Source organism: Heptranchias perlo, chromosome 24, assembly GCF_035084215.1.
Source record: "Heptranchias perlo isolate sHepPer1 chromosome 24, sHepPer1.hap1, whole genome shotgun sequence".
NCBI lineage: Eukaryota > Metazoa > Chordata > Chondrichthyes > Hexanchiformes > Hexanchidae > Heptranchias > Heptranchias perlo.
In genome coordinates this window covers 31,930,246-31,952,367 of record NC_090348.1, presented here as the reverse complement: position 1 = coordinate 31,952,367, position 22,122 = coordinate 31,930,246, and the positions used below count along the sequence as shown (strand labels likewise).

The 22,122-nt window shown below is 38.9% G+C and overlaps 1 protein-coding gene across 1 annotated transcript in view; it reads left to right on the top strand.

Moving 5' to 3' along the window:
- The window catches only part of pcloa (piccolo presynaptic cytomatrix protein a), a 428,697-nt gene that overhangs the window by 5,689 nt on the left and 400,886 nt on the right, over window positions 1–22,122 (top strand). The window contains exon 3 of the mRNA XM_068005288.1: window positions 8,618–10,144. Within this exon, the coding sequence (XP_067861389.1) occupies window positions 8,618–10,144 (1,527 nt within the window). The remainder of the gene's footprint in view (window positions 1–8,617; window positions 10,145–22,122) is intronic.

The following is a 22,122-nucleotide window of genomic DNA, read 5'->3' as shown; positions in this document are numbered from 1 at the left end:
CTGTTTCTCCTATTCTGATATTGTACACATTATTTTTGTAATTCCCAATGATCAAGTTCTTTCATTATTTAAAAAAAAATTGTATCCCTCTTAATCCTCTTACAATGGTAAATTGAACTTCCTTGGAATTCCTTCCTAGCTTGGTGATCTAAAACCTGCTTTATTTGTTACTGTCTGAATTATTTCCACCGCCTCTGTACCGCTTTGTATGTACATTGGCCACAGCTGCACATGTGTTCTCATGATTTGTGACATGCCAGTAATGCTTCCTTGTGCTTATGTTTTAAGTACAGTGACTGCAGCTCGAAACAATACTGCACACATACTCTCACTAATCTGTCAGCATCAACTTTTTTGTACTTATGTTCTATGGATCCATTTATTTAACACCTGATCGCTGTCCAACATTATCGAAATGCTTTCAGGTTTTGGACAATTTTCATACATAGATGTTTTTCTTGACATATATTAATATACCCTTCATTAGGCAAACATATATATTTTTTTATTCGTTCATGGGATGTGGGCGTCGCTGACGAGGCCAGCATTTATTGCCCATCCCTAATTGCCCTCGAGAAGTTTTTAAAACTAAAATTCCTATTTTCTTATTGGACACCCTAGCTTATGCAGAGACTATGATCAAAAGGCTGTCTTTGTTACCAGATCTTCAGCAATGCTGCCCTGCATTGACCACTATAAACTGAAGAAGTGGCCTCTAATTTTCTCCCCATCCCATGGTGGTGCATAGCACAGTATTTCCCCACAGCACTGAGGCTGAGAGCAAACCAGTGGACTGGGAGATTTGACTCTAGGTGCCACTGCTTCAGGGCAGTGCAATATTTGTTACTTTTGGTACCAGTATGTATTACTTTACATTCCTCTGTAATAAATTTTGTTTTGAATGCATCTGCCAAGTTGCTCAGTCTTTGCATATTTCTTCAAATTTTACTGCTTTCTGGTGAAACATGAGCTAACTAGTTGTTCAGTAAAGTGCAACATCCCACAACAAACTGCAAATTCCTACACCTACTCACTTAGTGCACTTTGCTATCCAAGTATTTTACATAAAAACTCCCAGTGGTATGTGAAAATGCTCATATCTAAGCAATAACCTCACTTCCCACACAAACTCATTTGCCCTAACAGCTTGGTATCATCTGAAAATGTTTGCATAATATTTTTAATAGAACAGTGGTGGTTCAAGGGTTGACAAGGTGCATAACTGGTCATAGCTGTTTAGGTATAATCGCTGTCATTGATCACTACTCTTGTTTCCCATAATTAGCCAATTTATTAACCAATTAACTACTTCTTTTGTCCAAAGAGCTTTCACTTCAGCTGCAATTCTCTACTGAGGCACTTTATCAACATTCAAGACAAATTTTAACTTTAAAAAAAATGTCTTGCCATACTTTTTCTTTGTATCATCGAAGGCTTGCAGACATTGGGAAGTGGAATACGTTCCACTTTTTGCATCCAATGTTAACTTGAAGCACTTTCAGATCAGTTATAACATGGATTGGACAGAAAGTTCCCTGCACCCTGCTCCTTTTCAAAGAATTTATGTCATTGATCCATGCATTAATCAGAGCAGTTCTTCTCCCATTGTGTCTCAAACTGCTTTCCCCCCCTCTCCCCAGCACACACCAATGCCTTTTCCATTTCCCACACCAACTATTCTAGTTATTATTCTGAATGAGATTGCCAGTTCAGTCGTGTGGACTTGTACTTACTAGGAACTCTACTTTGTGACTGGCCACACCTACTTTATGTAGGACACTGTCAGTCAGGAGTTTTTAAATTTAGTCAGTCTGAACTGGATTCAAACTTGTAATCCAGAAGCTGAAGAGGGGCTGATCTAGAATTAGTAGTAGGCAGTTTGAGCACACAGTTTCCCATGGTGCCAATTTCTAGTCCCAGCTGTGATGCTAAGGGGAGGAGCTGAGCGGAACCTAGAGTTTCCTCAGAGGGAGGGATGGAGAATGTTCATGCAATTCATCCCAAGTCAGCTGAAGAATGAGAGAGGCAGATGATTGGGAGCAACATATCTGCCTAACCTCATGGCCATGGAATAGTATATGGCATTGGAAACCCCAAAGAGTGGGGTGGGGTGCTGGGGGTGAGGAGGGGAGAAGAAAAGAGAGTGAGTGTAAACAAAAAGGAGGCTGCAAAGTCATGATTTCCAATACCAGTATTCTTTCATGGAACACTGTAGGAAGCAAGGTGTGCCGAAGCATGGATTGCAATTAGTTAGGTTTCTCAATCTCACCAGTTTCTTTATGGTGCTGTTTTTGTAGAACTTGACTCAGAATTTCATTTTACAGGTAGTTTGAGTGTTGTCATATGTGAATTAACAAATTATTGATTAAAAAGATATTAATTCGTAAGTCACCTCTGCTATATTGCACACAATTTATATTCTATCATGTAAAATACGCAGAGTTTTATTGTATGCCAAGCCAAAAATTGTGCGTAATTAGAAGCAAGTTAGTAATATTGAAAATAGTGGTGAGCAAAGAAATTTCCTGTAATTTTCTCAAGAACTGTAATTTTGAACAGCATTATGAAAATTAGAATGGGCCCATTTGATGCCATTTTTGATAATCCCTAAGTATCAGGGTCAAGTCCCAGTCCAGACTGACAGTGAGAATAAGATTGTTGCACATATTTCAGTGGACTGTGGAGAGAATCCTAGTGAAATGTGAAACAGTATAACTGTAACCTGATCTGTTTTTGTCTCGACTGACGAAAGTTTTTTGCACTGAAATGTATCCTTACACTGTTAGAAGCATGTTACCATAATTATGCTGATAGCTATTCCCACTATTATTGCAATTACTGCCTCAGTTTTCCCTTCTCCCCACAAAAAAAATCCAAAAATTGTTGACACAAGGCCAATTTTTACTTGCAAAATCACTGAAATTTGTTCCTTTTAAGTTTTACAAGAGAATAAATTGTGAAGAGGTAGTGCAGCGGTGAAGTGCATTGATGCTGCATTGCTCTGATGCTGCATTACACTGCAATGTTGGACTGACATTTCGCAGATTTGTGCACATGATTTCTCCCATGGTCAATCTCTGACAACAGCTGTGCCACTAGAGGAATGTGCACAACACGGGCCAGGAATTTCCTGATGGGAAGAGATAGTAACTCCCTATAGTCAACTAGAAAGTGCAACTGAGAAGAGGCCTGGAAAACAGGGAATGGTATTTTACACAAGAAGACCTAAGGGGAAGAAAAAGTCAAGAGATTGGCCTAAAAACAATTGCAGCATGGTAGGGACCCTCATTGATGTTTCAATTTGCTTTGTTTTCAGTCCATTGCATGCTCCATATATGGTAAATGTACATTAATCAATTATAATTTTAGATCATTTTTTTTATGGTGGTTGCAACTTCTCATTATATTTTTGTCCAAACATATTGTTGGGAAAAAACTCCTCATATCTCAAATTGAAAATCAGGATGTTAGGTTTAAAAAAGAATTTGAGTGGAACTTATCTTTTACCCAAAGGATTATAAATTTTGTGGAATACTTTTAGCAGAGAAAGTCATTTGAAGCAGGTGTCAGCCATGACTCAGTGGTAGCATTGTCGCCTCTGAGTCAGACGGATGTGGGTTAAAGTCCCACTCCAGAGACTTGAGCACATAATAGGCTTACATTTCAGTGCAGTACTGAAGAAGTGCTGCACTGTCAGAGGAGATATGTTTCGGATTAGACGTTAAACCGAGGCCCGGTCTGTCCTCTTCGGGTGGATGTAAAAGATCCCATGGCACTATTCGAAGATCATTTATCCCTCAACCAACATCAATAAAACATTATCTCATTGCTGTTTGTGGGACCTTGCTGTGCGCACATATAGTGCCTTTCATGACCTCAGGATGACCCAAAGCACTTTACAGCTAATGATGTATTTTTGAAGTGTTGTCATTGTTGTAATGTGAGAAACGCGGCAATCAATTTGTGCACAGCAAGGTCCCACAAACAGCAATATAATAATGACAAGATAATCTGTTTTGGTGATGTTGGTTGAGGGATAAATATTGGCCAAGACACTGGGGGAGCTCCCCTGTTCTTCTTCAAAATAGTGCCATGGGATCTTTTAGGTTCATCTGAGAGGGCAGGTAGGCCTCATCCGAAAGACGGCACCTCTGACAGTGCAGCACTTCCTCAGTACTGCATTGGAGTGTCACCCTAGATTTGTGTTCAAATCTCTCGAGTGGAACTTGAACCCACAACCTTCTGATTCAGAGGCCAGAGTGCGACCATAGATTTTTTTTTAAGGGTCACTCATTATATACTGTGAAATAATTCATGATCTTGCAAGCTGCTTTCGGCCAAAATTTCACCAGCACTCACTTTTTTTGTTTAGAACACTTTAGTGTGAACACAAATGGACGGAATCAGACAAATTTAGAATTTTTAAAAAACTGATGATGCGAAAGAACTTCTGGCGAGACTCGCACCTGTTTGAATCAATCCAGGTGTTGCAGAAACCATGATTTCCGATTCGGATAGACTGGATTTGTTCTGGATTAAGCTTTTAGATTCTTGAGCTATTGATAGACAGACTAAAGTGGAATGAATTGAGCCTGTACCTGGCTCAGGTAACTGCTGTTTCAATCAATGTCTTTTCAGTTGAGGTATGCGACTTAACCTGACAGTACCTTTGACCTGTGTTCAGCAACTTCCAGTTGCTCTCCGTCTAAAGTGTGTCTGTTTTATAATCCATTTTGTAAGGTAACCAGAGAGAAGAATGCATGGTAACTCAAGAAAATCCTGTGAGAATATTTCCACTGAGTAAAATACAAAAGGGAACTGCTGAACTGTTCTGCAAATCTGAAGATAATTCTCACTAGTGCATTATATATCTGAAAATAAAACTTTGCTGCTGTGATTTTAGAACCTCCTAATGTCTATAACTCACAAATGGCTGTAAAATAAACAGTAAATGATTTGAAGTAGCAGGAGTATCTTTTCTTTGCATACAGAAGGTAACTGCAAATCAAGAATTTTATATTTTATTTTGTTGTGTTTATGTCATCCCTCAGGCTCCCTGATTTGCTGGTGAAAGTGTGTATACGAGTCTGAGATAGCACTGAGTAGTATATGGCCCTATTTAAGGGATTTTCATGATGTTGTCAGACATTCCTTGAGGATGTCTGCCACTCCGTCAGTTTTGGACAGTTTTTTGAGTGGTGTGTAAGCAATCACCAAATATCTGATTTCTTTTTTAAAGACAAAATTTAACGCAGATGAAATTTAATGCAGAAAGAATGAGGAGCGGCAATATAAACTAAATGGCACAATTCTAAAGGGAGTGCAGGAACAGAGAAGCCTGGGGGTATATGTGCACAAATCTTTAAAGGTGGCAGGACAGGTTGAGAAAGCAGTTAAAAAAGCATACGGGATCCTGGGCTTTATAAATAGTGGCATAGAGTACAAAAACAAGGAAGTGATGTTGAACCTTTATGAAACACTGGCTCGGCTACTACTGGAGTATTGTGTCCAACGCTGGGCACCGCACTTTAGGAAGGATGTGAAGGCCATAGAGAGGGTGCAGCTAAGATTTACTAGAATGGTTCCAGGGATGAAGAACTTCTGTTACGTGGATAGACTGGAGAAGCTGGGGTTGTTCTCCTTAGAGCAGAGAAGGTTAATAGGAGATTTGATAGAAGTGTTCAAAATCATAAGGGGTTTAGATAAAGTAAATAAAGAAAAACTGTTCCCATTGGCGGAAGGGTCGAGAACCAAAGGACACAGATTTAAGGTGATTGGCAAAAGGACCAAAGGCGACATGAGGAAAAGCTTTTTTTACGCAGCGAGTGGTTATGATCTGGAATGTGCTGCCTGAAAGGGGGGTGGAAGCAGATTCAATCGTGGCTTTCAAAAAGGAATTGGATAAATACTTGAAGGGAAATAATTTGCAGGGCTAAGGGGATAAAGCGGGGGAATGGGACTAACTGGATTACTCTTACAAAGAGCCAGCCGGGGCTCGATGGGCAGAATGGCATCCTTCTGTGCTGTCACCATCCTATGATTCTAACCATTCTAAATGCAAGTTAATTTTCCCCACTGACTTCTGTACCTTCAGGATCTTGAGCCTTTAGTTAAGATTGTCAATGAATTTTCATCAGCAGAAACTAAAGCCAGGATCCCATCCCCTTCCCTTATCCTGTCACCTGTCTACTTTTAGATTTAGAAAATGATGGCATCCTTAGCCTGGTAAAGTAGCATTCTAAACCACCCTTTATATTTGTAATTTATATTAAAAGAAATCTATTTAATTTTCAATGCAATAAAATGTGACTGTATAATTTTATTTTATGAACATGTATACAGAGGGGAGCAGTGGTTTATCCTTTTTAGTACATTCATTGGGAAGCTTTTAAAACTTAATTCCATTAATCATTACTCAGTTTTCTTCACTTACAAAATCCATTTGGTATTTTACTGTTCTTCCACAGTGTATCTCTATGTAATTAAAAATGTGACATTGATAGTGGCTCACCAATGGCTAATGATGGAGTTTGGTTCCGTGGGTATCAGCTACTGTTTGGTATCTCACTCAGACGGTGACATTACAGTCAATCCCACTCTTGTCCTTACCCAAAGTTTTCACAAACACATCTTCCAACAATATTCATTGAATATGGATCAGAGTAGAGAAATTTGGCTAATTTTATTTTTCCCTTCCTATCCCCAGAGTATTGAGGCTAATTATAGCTCTTCAACCGATCTAGAATCATACATCACAGAAGGAAGCCATTCGGCCCATCATGTCTGTGCCGGCTGTTTGAAAGAGCTATCCAATTAGTCCTACTCCCCTGCCCTTTCCACATAGCCCTGCAAATTTCTCCCTTTGAAGTATATATCCAATTTAATTTTGAAATTTACTATTGAATCTGTTTCCACCACCCTTTCAGGTAGTGCATTCCAGATCGTAACAATTCGCTGTGTTTAAAAAAAAATTCTCCTCATTTCCCCACTTGATTTTTTGCCAATTGTCTTAAATCTGTGTCCTCTGGTTACTGACCCTTCTTCCAGTGGAAACAGTTTCTTCCTATCTACTCTATCAAAACCCCATATAATTTTGAACACCTCTATTAAATCTCCCCGTAATCTTCTCTGAACAACCCCAGCTTCTCCAGTCTCTCCACATAACTGAAGTCCCTCATCCCTGGTACCATTCTGGTAAATTTCCTCTGCACCCTCTCTAAGGCCTTGATAGCCTTCCTAAAATATAATGCCCAGAATTGGACATAATACTCTAGCTGAGGCCTAACCAGTAACTTATAAAGGTGTACCACAATTTCCTTGCTTTTATACTCTCTGCCTCTATTTATAAAGCCGAGGATACAGTATGCTTTTTTAACAGCCATGTCAGCTTGTCTTGTTAGCTTCAAAAATTTGTGTATGTGAACTCCCAGGTCTTTCTGTTCCTGCACCCCCTTTAAAATTGTGCCATTTCATTTATATTGCCTCTCCTCATTTTTCCTTCCGAAATGCTTCACTTTACATTTTTCCATTAAATTTCATCTGTCATGTGTGCCCATTTCACCAGTCTATTTATGTCCTCCTGAAGTCTGCTACTATCCTCTTCATTGTTTCCTACTTTTCCAAGCTTTGTGTCATCTGCAAACTTTGACATTATGCCCTGTATACCCCCAAGTCCAGGTCATTGACAAATATCAAAAAGAGCAGTGGTCTTAATACCAATCCCTGGGGGACACCACTGTATACTTCCCTCCAGTCTGATAAACAACCGTTCACCACTACTCTTTGGTTTCTGTCTCTTAGCCAATTTCATATCCACGCTGCCATTGTCCCTTTAATGTATTGGGCTTCAGTTTTGCTAACAAGTCTGTTATGTGGCACTTTATCAAGCACTTCTAAAAGTCCATATACACAATATCAATTGCACTACCTTCATCAACCCTCTCTGTTATTTCATTGCAAAACTCAATCAAGGATTGGGATATATTAGTTCCAGAAACAATTAATGGGACAAATTTGAGTAAGAGGCCTTCTGTGATGAATGTAACCAAATCATTATAAAGGGACAGAATTTTTTTTTTAAAGTTCAAGAAAATCAAGTTCATGGTATAAGTTGTATTGTCTGTCTACAAAGCAGTTAGGAAAGTTATCCCACTTTTTTATAAGCACTCAAAGTAATGCTGTCATTCTCATGGAAAAGTACAAATGGCGTTAAGTCACTTGCAATGTCATTGTAACAGAAATGAGACATTGCTCTTTCAGTTTTCCAGTGCAATTAATATTTGACACAGGTTTTCAATTTACTAAGTGTGTCTTCTTGAAGAGGTCTTTCAACTAAAATTGTCCTTTTTCACAGAGTATATTTTGGGAATGGACATTTAAGATCATTTAGATAGGGCGATTATACAGCAATAATGGCTGGTAGTGTTTTTCTACTTGTAACTGTAAATGAGTAAATAAAACTGATTTTATTGATGTGATCAGTGTGCATGTTAGTAAAAACAGATTATGATGTCTGCTAGTTCAAAAAGCTGGTTAACTATTAACAGATCTGACTCAAAATGCAGCTTAGTCAAATAGTATTTGATTCATTATATGCTTTTATGCACATTACTTACAGGTCAGAGAATGGCTTTGTTTGAATTGTCAGATGCAAAGAGCTCTTGGCATGGACATGACCTCAGCCCCTGGCTCCAAGCCACAGCCTCTTCAGCCCAAGCAGCAGGGAGCTCCTCCCTCTGCCCCACAAATAGCCAAACAGGGTCCAGCTCAGCAGCCACCACAGAAGAAAGAGCCAGCTCAAAGACCTGAACAAGCCCAGCCATTATCACAGCCAGGACCTAGAAAGCAGCCAGTGCTTACCAAGCAGCAATCAATGGCTGCTTCTCCTCCGCCAAAGGCCAAACAACCATCACATGGGCCTCGGGACCAACAACCTATACAGCAAACAGCCCAGAAACCAGAACAAGTTAAACCATCACAGCAGCTGATGGATCAAAAGAAACAGCAAGATCCGAAAAAGCCCCCACAGCAAGTAGTTTCTACCTCTCATGCACCAGAGACCAAGCAACCCTCACTGGGTCCCCAGGTTCAGGCAGCTACACAACAGAAAGGGTCTGACCAGACTAAGAGACCTGAGCAAACAAAGCCAACACCACAGGCTCAGCAGCCCACTGAGAAACAGAAGGAGTCCGATCCTAGAATGCAGCCACAACAGTTACAAAAAAAGGGAGATTCCGCTCCAGGGACACAACATGCAGAACCTGACACTGGGATAAGGAGTCAAAAGCAGGATGTGGCTCAACAGAAACAACCACCACAGGCACAGAAGCAGGCATTAGTGGACAGACCACCACAAGAGAAACAGACTGCTAGTGGTGCTGCTCCTGAATTGATCAAGCAGCCTGCTTTGAAAGTGGAACCCAAAACTGGTCACCCAATGGAAGAGCAAGCAAAACCAATCCAGAAACCAGCAGTTGCGAAGGCTGTGTCTTCACAAATTCCACCAGAGACTCAAAAAGCTCAGAAACCTCCTGAACAGTCACGGCGTTTCAGCCTAAACTTGGGTGCTGCCCAAGCACCGCAGTTTCAGCCATCAACTCCTCAAGAGACTGTCACTGGAAAACTCTTTGGGTTCGGGGCATCACTGTTCAGCCAAGCCTCGACTTTGATATCAACAGCATCTCAGCCTACCGCGCAGCAACCAGATCCGCACGGACCTGCTGCAAAGCAGCCACCTGCACAGCCAGTTCCTGCTGCACCTTCAACCGCAACTCAGGCTGCCTCCAAGGAGAGCAGTGTTTCACAGCAGTCTCCTAAACCTGACGCCAGTAAAAGAGAAGCTAAACCTCCTGTAGCAGAAAAATTAGAGCAGAAGGCTGCTGTGACAGCACAAGGCATGAAGGACACTGGGCCCACAAAGAAAGATGTAGCAGTGAAAGAAAGCAAACCAGTGGCAGAAATGGTTAAAAAGCCATCCAAACCCTTAGAACCCGAAAAGGCTGCTCTGCTGAAGACAACTTGCCCTCTTTGTAAAACTGGTCTGAATATTGGTTCCGAGGCTCCTCCTAACTTCAACACATGTACAGAATGCAAGGCTGTTGTGTGCAATCTCTGTGGATTTAATCCAATGCCGCATCTAACAGAGGTAGGAAATGATCACTTTTTTTAGACAATAGAAATTAGGTCATTTTTGCAATTAACATTAGATTGCAGATTTGGCATTTTAATTCACGTTTTTGGACATTTCATAGCCAATGCTGTGATGACCTTTCTTAGAGAGAGAGTTTCATATTTATATTCAATGTTTATACCTTTTCTTGCTATGTACAACTGTATAGGAGAGACAGACTTTAGAACTTGTAAAATGTCTCTCTAGGCTAGTCATTTTTACCATACTGCATGTTGACATTAGCAGGTGCCATCCAGTATAGGATTTCACTCCCATTAAGGTGCACGGTCATACCAATGAGATAATACAAAATGCTAATTTAAGAATAATCACCATATAATAAAGGAAATTATTGATACACAAAGCAGTTTATCTAAATTATATTATCAAGGCCTACATGTCTAATGACTATAGATTATAAATTAATCAAAGAACAGAAATTATGCAGAACATATGCTTACCTTTTCAGCCAGATTTGGTGCATTTTGAAAGAATTGTTCTTCTGAGGTGATTTTATCGTCATCAGAAATATTGCGATTCAAACGTTTTTCTGATTAAACTTTTACAAGTACTGAATGAGGTATGGGGCAGTGGGTGCTTGTTTTTTCTAATTCCTATCTTATTTTCTTAAACTCCTTACAGCCTAGCAGTTTAAAGACTGATTGAAATCTCCGAAAATGTTTGAAACTTATGTGTGTTTAGTATCTTTGAAGCAATGAAACCTTCTAGTGCAATTTATATGGAGATGAGTGTATATATTATGAAATGTGCGAAAGGCTAAGGTTCTGTGTATTATCATTTTTGTACTCGTTGACCTGTGACTATCAATATTTTAATAAATTTATTTTGCTGCAAATAGCACACAAAGGAAATATTTTAAAGCAATGATTTCAATTATTCTTTGACACTATCCCACATGCTTTCAATTCACGACCCATTCACAGTTTAGGCTTTGGTATTGATTCCCCACACGTCCTCGAGAATTAGTACTGTAGTCTTAACTGTGATTAGCTGGTGAATAAAACACACATAGGATAGTGTCAAAACAATAATTGAAAAAATTGCATTAAACAGGAAAAATGAAAAATACAGTGTACTTGCCCAACATCAGAAAAATAGATTGCGAATGCACACCTGTCCTCAATTATTTCAATTATGTTATGACTTACTGACATTACTCCAGTGATTCTCCTTTGAGAGGTGAAAATTGAAATGCATCTGTTGCCAGATAAAATCAATATTTGCTAAGGATATGTACCGTTAGCATCATAAATTCCTATTACATTATGCATATCATTTCTTAATTGTTGATGTATATTAAGTATAGAAGTGCCTTCCCCCTCCTAATTGTTAAGCAAATTTCTACTGCAAACTTTCAGGGTAATTATATTTCTTTAGTTTTCTGTGGAAAGAATGCCTTTAGAGAGTACATTTTGTTCAAAGGACTCCCCTTTTTATAGAAAGAAATAATAGACTCCTCATAATTTTCAGACTTTCTAGTAAAATGCTAGAGTGCTGCATGACACCACTGCAGGGGAGAGTCCCAATGTGTCCAGAAATAGCTCTACAGTGAACAGTGGGGTGGGCACAACATCAAACTAGCCTGAAACCCATTCGCGAGCTGCCCAATCCTAACAAACCATGCTGTCAGCTGAGAAATGAGCATGGTGTGCTTCCTGGGCATGAACTGCTGTTCGACAGGATAGAAGATGTACTGTTTGCTATGGAGCCATTCTGGAACACTTTCCAGTGAAGACGTTCCCAGAGCTCCTTACTCGAGGGTTTCCATACCAGCAATAAAATTAACAAATTTTACTAAAATGTAAGAAATATATGGTGAGTCAAATCTTTATTTACAACATACTTTGAAACAAAAGTACTCCTTAATAGTGTCTTCCTTTAAATGGCAAATTGAACTTCTATCAAGCAGAGTAGAAGTCAGCTCTGATATTTTTTCTGTTCTTGTAGTGATGTAGTCTAGGTCTGTCACTACAATGACACATCCATTAGTTTGAAGGCAGACTCCTTTGAAAGATTAAAAAGGAACCTGATCCTAGATGTATAAGACTGTAAAGGCATAGGTAGTATGACTTCTAGCACGTGCGATCTTATTCACAGTTGTGTCACTATATTGCATATAAATTCTGATTTATTTCCTTACTCTAAATCATACTCTAGCAGTTATAATCATGAATAGTTTCAAGATCTAAAATCCATGAATACTAGAAATTTGTATGAGTTTCTGATAAATTTGTGGAACTTAGGTGGTGCAATGGGTTAGGACACTAGTTTCACCTCTGACATCTGGGTTTGAATTCTGTCCTCTATTTGCTCTTTTGTCGTGCAATTTAAAATGTCTTTGCAAGTACAACTTTGTTACAAGTACCAAACAAGAAATCTCTTCCAGCAACACTAAAATAATGTAGAATAATTAAGTCATTCAATATTAGGGATTCTGAAACCGTTTTATTTAGAAAATGTATTTGCCTTGCACCTCTGGTATCAGACCAATATCAATTGTGGTAGGATCACAGTAGAATTTGACGTACTTTTAATAATTTACTGCTGTTAGGAAAAAAATGCTGTTTTAATACAACAAAGCTATCTTCATAGTATTCTGTACATCTTATATATCAGTACAGTATATCAGTGCTTTTTAGTTTTAAATCAGTTCAACATTTTTGGGTGTCTTGCTCACTGAAATCTGGTGTTTTAAATGTGTTGATCATTCCAGTAATTTGAAGTGTAGCTCAAAATCAGCTGGGCATTTAAGGTTCTACTAAATTAGGACTTATGTGAAGTGTATCTTAAAAGTAATTAAGTTTAATATTTTGCTTACTAAGTTGATGTCATCTTTATTGACTGGTCTAAAAACTGCTAGTTTGTCGAACCAAGAAAGGGATTAAGCGGCACAGTGAATGTTCACCTTTGAGATCTGACCTCAAATCCAATCAAAGCAGATGGGATAAGCCTCTGTTCCCTGGTGGCTGCTGCTGCTGCTAGGTGGAATGACCTTGGGGAGTTTCAGTACAATTCCCAGGAGTTATTACTCCACAGCAGAAATTACCCATAATTCAGCATTGGTTGAATAATGGTATCTGGGGTGGAACACTAGGGTGAGAAATGGAAAATCTTGAAGCTGAGGGACTTGTTCTGAGAATGAGTACAAGGGGTTGTTTTGTGTGCAGTTCCCTACATGGTGTGTTCTATACCTTACCAGAATGTGGATACTGGGTGAAGAAATGAATTCAATTGTGTAGCCTTATCATTTCGCAAATTCATGAATTAAAAGAAACATTCGCAGAAGTGTTTTTGTTGTTGAATTATTATCTGCCTGTGGGCTTTTTTCACAAATTAGAGACCAGAGAAATGAGATGACTGAATGACAGATTAGCCCTTGCTTCCCAGTTACAAATGTACTTGGTGTGATGTCAGTAGATTCAGAAAATAAATGTTTCTATCTCCTGCACAGTAGTTCCTCTTCAACTGTCAGCTGGAAAGAAATCTATAGCAATTATGCTAGGTTTGACACAGGAGCCATACACAAGGTAATTTCTTGAACTACAATATACACATAAATACTTAATTGAAAATAAATGTTTCTTTTCAGCACACTGTTCCCACAAAGAAAAAGGGTGGGACTGCCAAATCTAGAGCCCCCTGGATGTCAAGGAGTATACAGGGTAAGGTAAAGCAAAAAAGGAAAGCTTATGTCAGACACCAAGAACTCAATACTACAGAAAACCTAGAGGAGTATAGAAAGTGCAGGGGTGAAATTAAAAAGTAAATTAGGAAAGCAAAGAGAGGACATGAAAAAATATTGGCAAGGAAAACCCAAAGATGTTTTATAAATACATTAAGAGCAAGAGGATAACTAAGGAAAGTGTAGGGCCTATTAGGTTACCTTTTTGGTCTCTGTGTGGAGGCGGAAGATGTTGGTACGGTTCTTAATGAATACTTTGCGTCTTTCTTCACAAAATAGAGGGACGATGCAGACATTGTAGTTGAGGAGGAGGAGTGTGAAATATTGGATGGGATAAACTTAGTGAGAGAGGAAGTATTAAGGGGATTAGCATCTTTGAAAGTAGATAAATCACCAGGGCCAGATGAAATGTATCCCAGACTGCTAAAAGAAGCAAGATGGAAAAAGCGGAGGCTCTGACCATCATTTTCCAATCCTCACTGGATACAGGTGTGGTGCCAGAGGATTGGAGGACTGTTAATGTTGTACCATTGTTTAAAAAGGGAGCGAGGGATTATTGGAATCAATTCTGAGTAACAGGATAAACCGTCACTTAGAAAGGCACGGAGTAATCAAGGACAGTCAGCATGGATTTGTTAAGGGAAGGTCGTGTCTGACTAACTTGATTGAATTTTTTGAGGTGGTAACAAGGAAGGTCGATGAGGGTAGTGCATTTGATGCAGTTTAAAAAGACTTTTGACAAGGTCCCACATGGCAGACTGGTCAAAAAAGTACAAGCCTATGGGATCCAAGGGAGATTGGCAAGTTGGATCCAAAATTGGCTCATTGGCAGGAAGCAAAGGATAATGGTCGATGGGTGTTTTTGTGACTGGAAGGCTGTTTCCAGTGGGGTTCCGCAGGGCTCAGTACTAGGTCCCTTGTTTTTTGTGATATATATTAATGATTTGGACTTAAATGTATGGGGCATGATTAAGAAGATTACAGATGATACAAAAATTGTTTGTGTGGTTGATAGTGAGGAGGAAAGCTCTAGACTGCAGGAAGATATCAATCGACTGGTCTGGAGGGCAGAAAAGTGGCAAATGGAATTCAATCCGGAGAAGTGTGAGGTAGTGCATTTGGGGAGGGCAAACAAGGCAGGCGAGTACACAATAAATGGGAGGATACCGCGAGGTGTAGAGGAAGTGAGGGACCTGGGAGTGCATGTCCACGGATCCCTGAAGGTGGCAGGACAGGTAGATAAGGTGGTTAAGAAGGCATATGGAATACTTTCCTATATTAGCAGCGGCATAGAATATGAGCAGGGAGGTAATTCTGGAACTGTATAAAACACTGGTTAGGCCATAGCTTGAGTACTGTGTACAGTCCTGGTCACCACATTACAGGAAAGATGTAATTGCACTAGAGAGGGTACAGAGGAGATTTACGAGGATGTTGCCAGGACTGGAGAATTTTAGCTATGAGGAAAAACTGGATAGGCCTTAGAACAAAGGTGGCTGAGGGGTGATTTAATTGAGGTGTACAAAATTATGAAGGAGCCTAGATAGAGTGGATGGGAAGGATCTATTCCCTTAGCAGAGCGGTCAATGAACAGGGGGCATAGATTTAAAGTGATTGACAGAAGAATTAGAGGGGAGCTGAGGAAAATAATTTTCACCCAGAGCGTGGTAGAGGTCTGGAACTCACTGCTTGAAAGGGCAGCAGAGGCAGAAACCCTCAACTCATTTAAAAAGTACCTGGATGTGCACCTGAAGTGCAGCACCCTACTAAGCTAGGGACCAAGTGCTGCAAAGTGGGATTAGGCTGGGTGGCTCATTTTCGGCCGGCACGATGGGCCAAATGGCCTCCTTCTATGCCATAAATTTTCTATGATTCTACATGGTATTCTGGCTGTAAGTGAAACACAGGGAGCTGACAGTTGAAAATCGGGGGAGGGGGCACCATGGATGCCCAAGGCCCACCTGATGCAATTTTCAGTCAGACAAATCTGGGTCATCTGCCCTAAAAGGGATTGCTGGTGGCTGCTCCACAAAAGGCCCAGAATTTTTCTCAGGGGAACTTTCGTGGGCCTAGTAGGAGCAGGACTGTACCACCTGACTCCACAAAAATCTGCAGCCCATTGCCACCCTGTGCTTGATCTGCTGAAAAATCCAGACCAATTCCTTGATATGGAATGTGCACTCCTCCCTTCCAGGGACACATCCTACTTTTCGAAGTCCAGAGAGTTTAGATGCTCATTGACAAGAGCCAAGAGTTGGGCAACCACAAATGTATGTTGGGGTACTGGCTAAAACTATGCATCTTATCAGCACACAGCACTGGTAAGCTTCTTGCTGCTTGCCCAGGCAGGACTAGTGAAACAAAATGTGTGGAAACTTCATTAGAGATATCTGGGGTTGGATGTGAAAATTTAGAGCCAAGCCAAAATACCTTGCATTTGGGCACCGAATGACTGGTCATCTCCTCTCCCCTTCTGTTAAATATCTCCAGATCACCCTTACTGAGAACTGCATTTACTTTCATTGTACATATTTTGTAGTTATTAGTAGTTGTTTGCAGCATCTTCTGGTATTCTGTATTTGTTTTCAGTTTTCAAAAATCCAAAGAAGGGTAATTATAAAAGTGATTATCTCCTTTCAAAATGATTATTTATAGATTCAAGCAACGGTCATTCATATAATGTCAGGACAAAATGAATTGGCCAAAAGGCCACTGATGTAACAAAGGGGAATGAGTGTGGTTTGCCTGCAGATAACTACTCTGCCTGTAACTTGTATGATCTTGTATTTGATTGTAGTGCTGAGAGGAGCCTCATACCACAACTGATCTCTGGGTCATTCTCCTCATTAAACACAGTGGTTACTACTATCATAGTCAAGGTACTGCATATAAAATAACTCATTGCAGTTTCAAGTAGCATTTAAAATTCATGGTTTGTGGCAACAGTGTGCAGGTACTTTCCTTTTATTATCACGCCCTGAGACTAGAAAGAATTTCAGATGCTTTCATGTGGCAGTTTCTATGCATAAATTAAAGATACTTAACACTTAATTTATTCACAATGTTTTGTTCCTTCTTTCCTGTTCTTCCTTTGTTTTCTGTTTTTTACTTGTTTGCTCAATAATACCCATTCCTTCTGCATAGTTGGCCCTGACTTTAGTAGACATAGTTTTTTTTGTCTGTACTAAGGAAGGTGGGTTAGAACAGAATTTTTTTTCTCAGTTCATTGTTAGTAAAAAGTCATATCGGCCTCCTTCAGGGGCAGGCAATTTTACACAGTGATTAGATTATACAGTTGCTTTCATACATGCATTGCAATTGTCCTTGTGCTTTTTCTCATTAGTAGCTGCATCTTAAACATAATACTGTTCTGAACTTTTCTGGAAAAAAAGTTTTGTGTGCCTTAAGTTTGGTCTAATCTAGTTGTAAAACATCAGAGGTCATTGTGTGGTACCTAATGGTAAAAGCTTTCTAACTTCGATATTTCTTGTCATTTGACATTCAGCTATGTAGGCAGTTGTAGCAATGGTCAATGTTAATTGTATCCATATGATTCATATCAATTAGTGTTAATTGTATTCAGGTGGTGCGTATCAATTGGGGACCCTCTTCTATCAATTTATATGAGAGCTGATCTGGGGTGTGGTGTGGGGAATGTGGATCTCTGAATAAAGCCTTGGAAGTAACTGAAGACTAGGCTATAGTATTTCACCCTTCACTACCTGGCAATCCAAATCTTTGTCTTCTAATATATTTTAAAAATCATAAAACTTGAAAGCAGTAGAAACCAATTTGTAGGAAGGAGAGGAAATGGTCCTTTGAACATTACAAAAATAAGACTAGGTTCCAGGAAGGGAAGATATGAAAAGATGTTGTGGGAACTCAGTTAACTTTAAGGCCATTAATTGATGTAAAATCTTTCAAATGAGTAACACCGTTCCAACCTGAGGCAATTTTACACAGTTTATGTAAAAGAAACCTAAAATTAGCAGCTTGTCATGTGGGAAATCATGTAAATTAATTTGTGTTCAATTTCTGTTTTGGAGTGAAGATCTTTACCCACTTTTGTTTATTTTTTCAAAACCCTTTCAGACCAACATCTAATGTTTCAGAACAATTATATTAACTTGTAATTTCAAAAAAAGTTTTTACAGGTTTTTTTTTAAAGTATGTTTGTAAATCATGGCCAAATCGGTTTCTCTTTGCAGTTGTTGACTACATAAATGCTCCAATCTGAAGCCTGTACATTGCAGAAAAGTTGTAAATTTCAGAATATGACGTGTATAAGTTGTGACTAAGCATTTAAAACTGTTGCAACTTTTTTTTCTTATGATTTAAGAATGTGCCAATCGCAATTCTCCAATAGGGGACATTTGGAGAAGATGAGAGGCTGGAAAAGCTTTCGTAGGATTGTAGATTTCTTCAAAGTTGGCTCCAATTGGTATAAACTAAGAAGTCCATATACTGCTTGTAATCACTTCTGTAGTGGACCTGGAGAGAATTCCACACATTGCATGTACCTGTTCTTTAGCTGACCTAGGAGTGATTGGTGCTGTGTATAGGGGCAGATAAATGTTCCATTACTCGGTGAGAATCTGTGGTCACAGTTTGTTTGCTTCACCATCTGTGCTACCATATGTACACTGGGCAATGTTTGCTTTGTCTCTGAAGGAAAAAGAATGACTGTGTATGAATAGTTCCCACAAAATTGTGTTTGCTAATCTTTATTGCACGTGAATCCAATATAAAATTGCTTAGTTTTCCTTCTGATATAAAGGTAGAGGTTTGATATTACTTTGTTACAGTAACACATTGACATGATTCATTTTACAAGCCAGTTTTACTATATGCTTTGCATCAGTGAGAAATGGTTTGGGCTTGATATTAACACAGGCTGAATAGTTAGGTATAGGAAGGCACCCAAATATAATTTAGGGAAGTGGTGTGAGACCAATTCTAGGCAGCAGCCATGCTCCACTTCAGCTTTGCACTGGTTCCATTAGAACACCTAGGAACTTATTGAACTTTGACTCTGACTAGTTTTGGTAGGATATTTTAGTGGAGGCATTAACACATCTAAAATAAATGGATGAATGTCTCTGTTAAAATAGCAAAGATAGAACTTTCAGAAGAATGTGTTAATTATTTCTCCCATAGTATCCCATGGTGTAATTTCAGGGCCACTTGGTTTTTAAATGTTCAGCGAGAAAGCTGCTGTATAATAGATAAGAAACAAAAAACTGTAAATGCTGGAAATAGGAAATAAAAATAGAAAATGTTGCAAATACACAGGAGATCCATCAGCCCATCTTTCCTCTTTTCAGATGTTAACGTTTCAGATGTGAACTTTTCATCAGAACTCTCCCAGTTTAATTTAAAATGTAGTTGCTTAGTGCAATACTATACCACCTTTTGTTTCTCTCTTTGTTAATGTGATTGATTGTGAATTGGTTGATCTATTCTTTCACAATTCCCTTTTTTTGACTTTCTTTATAATCTGCTGTTTAGTTCTGCAAGAATGTCAAATGATTTGATTTCACCTGTTTAACCTTGACTGCCACATTTATACCACAGCTGTATGCAGACTCTTCAAAATCCATGGTCTGTTCTTACAGCTGGCCTCCAATTCAGATCACTCAGCAGGTGTTGTTAAATTAGCAGCTCACTGGGACCACAATTTTTTGTTTGGTACGGAAAATATCATTTCAGCAACTGAAGTTAACTGAGAGATTGAATTTTTACTCCAAACTCCAGTTAGTCTGCCTCTGCTTTATATACATAAAGGAAGCATCTTCGGGTAAATGGTGTACAGAAAGTATACCATCCAATACCATTGAGAGCATAGCTCATAAATGTTGTAGGTGTGAATGAATTATGCGGGATGTGACTTGAACAGTTTATTTTCTGTGATCCACTTCTTGTTCCTGAAGTGTACCTTTGTTTCTTCAATGTGGTATATAATTAATGATTTATAAGTATTTGAGTGTTCTAAGTTACCTTCACGTTACAGCACTATTTTTGCATCAAGTATAAAAAGCTCTACCCAAAACCTGATTTCCATGCACATGCGAAGGATTTTAACTGGTTGAATATTCCAAGCAGTCCTTTCATCCTTTGGTTATGCAGCAGTTTGACAGCTCTATTGTGCCAGTTAAACTCCTCCTTGAGGTGCATTTTTGTGACTGGGGTCAGCCTAAACAGGGTCAACTTAATATCAATTATAGGCAGGTGTTTTGTCAGTATGACTTCTGTTTCACAGTAATTAGAATGGCCATGTAACACATGACCTGTTAATAATGGGTTATTATAGCGAAGCCACTGGGTTTTGGTTTTCCCTGGGGAAAATGGACAGTATCTCCAGATGCAATCCCCACAACACTGATAAGAATCCCATGTATTAAAAACAGAATTTGACTTAGTCACTCAGCATAAACCAATAGCCTCGCTTACAAGTAATTCCTGGCAATCTGGAATTTCCAGCAAAAGTGGAGCTGATTGAACAGCATTATGCTGTCTAAATTGAATTTTACAAGATGAAATGAAGGGATTAAAAGGATCTTTTGACTTCAGGCTTTCTCATTTTGGAAGCTATTTTCTCCCTTAGTTTCTGCATTATCTTTGCCAAAATGAGAGGCTCAACATCTCTTGGGGCAGTTGCTGGGAGTTGAGTTGCTGCTCCTCCATTGCACTGATTTAGTAAAAATGAAACCATTGCAGTCCTTACAAGCAAGCTACAAACAAGTAAGGGGTTCAAATAAAATGTTGTTCGACGTCTAACTTTAAACTCTATCCTGATTTTTGACATTGGCCCTCTGTAAGGACACAGGATCACTTGTTTGAGCCTCTATATACAATTAATCATTATAAACAGTTTCCTGAAAAGTTAATTTATTCGTAAAGTAGATTGGCATTCCTTTTACCATTTAGCTTCCTCCAGACTACCAGCAGTCTCAACCAATATATTAGTTCTGAGGCCTGTTTGCAATTGAAAAGTTGACACACTAGCATCATAAATGAAAACTAGTGATTGATGCAATGATGTCCATTCTCTGTGTAAAAAAAAATCCATTGGACGCTTAATTTTTGCCACACAAGTAACTTCAAATAGGGACTTTAAAAAGTTAAGTTCAGAGGCCATCACCATAACACTCTGTGACGTGTAGGTACACATGATATTAATTGTTCTACTTACTGAATAGCTTTAAATACAAAAACCATGTAAAGCCTCATAATATACCCCTTATTTATATATGACCCCCAAAGAAAATACTATAGATTTGTTTGCATGTTGAATGCAATTAATCATTTGTATATCAAATAGAATGAGTTTGATTACATAATAAATAAAGTCTGTTTTAATGTGGAAGATGTAAAGGTAGAAGAGTTCTTTAAATATGTATGTACCCTTCCTCCTGAAGCGGAGCATTTAAAAATATATAGCATTTTTTAAACGGTGGAATTGATCCCTTGACGCAACAAGTCCTTCTCCTCTCCACCTTTCTGTGGGTCACCTGGAGAGAATCCATCATGTCTTGTCAATATACCATGCACTGGATGATAGCAGCTGAAGGTGAGGAACAAACGTGCAGTTGGAATCAGCTGAAAAATAACAGCCCTGATGTCGGAACATGTATATTTAACAGATTGCTGATGGTAGAGTCACAACATTAGCAATTCTCTCAGCAAAAGTGGCAAATTCCAAAATATAGTCCCTTTTACTCACTTCCCAAGCCATGTTCATTTCGTTTCAGAGAAATGTCTTCAAACTAGAAGCTTCTATTTTGTCCACTGAAAGTAAATTGGAAACATGGGGTACAGACTTACATATATGGCAAAAGTATTCTCACTTGATTTAATTGAATTTAGGTTTTAATTTTTACCCTTTTTTAAAATTGTCCCATAGATAATCTGCTTCCCCATACAGCACAATGATTATCAGTTGCAATCGACATGCATACATCTTGGTGGAAATGTTTGTATGTGGATGCACAATGACTTCTGCTGATATTTTAGGATACTCTGGCGTAATTCTGCAAGGAACCGACAAAGAAGAGGTTTTTTAGTATCTGTGATACCATGTACCCTCCTCTCTAAACCTCTCAAATACTTATCACTGCCTCTGCTTTCAAGCAGTGTTTATTGGGTAGTGAGCATAAGGGGATGTTCCATTCTAGTGAAGGCAGTAAAAGGGTAAAAGCAGTAAACTTACAATTGCAAGTTACAGGTCATGTCACAACAAATGTTTGAGGCA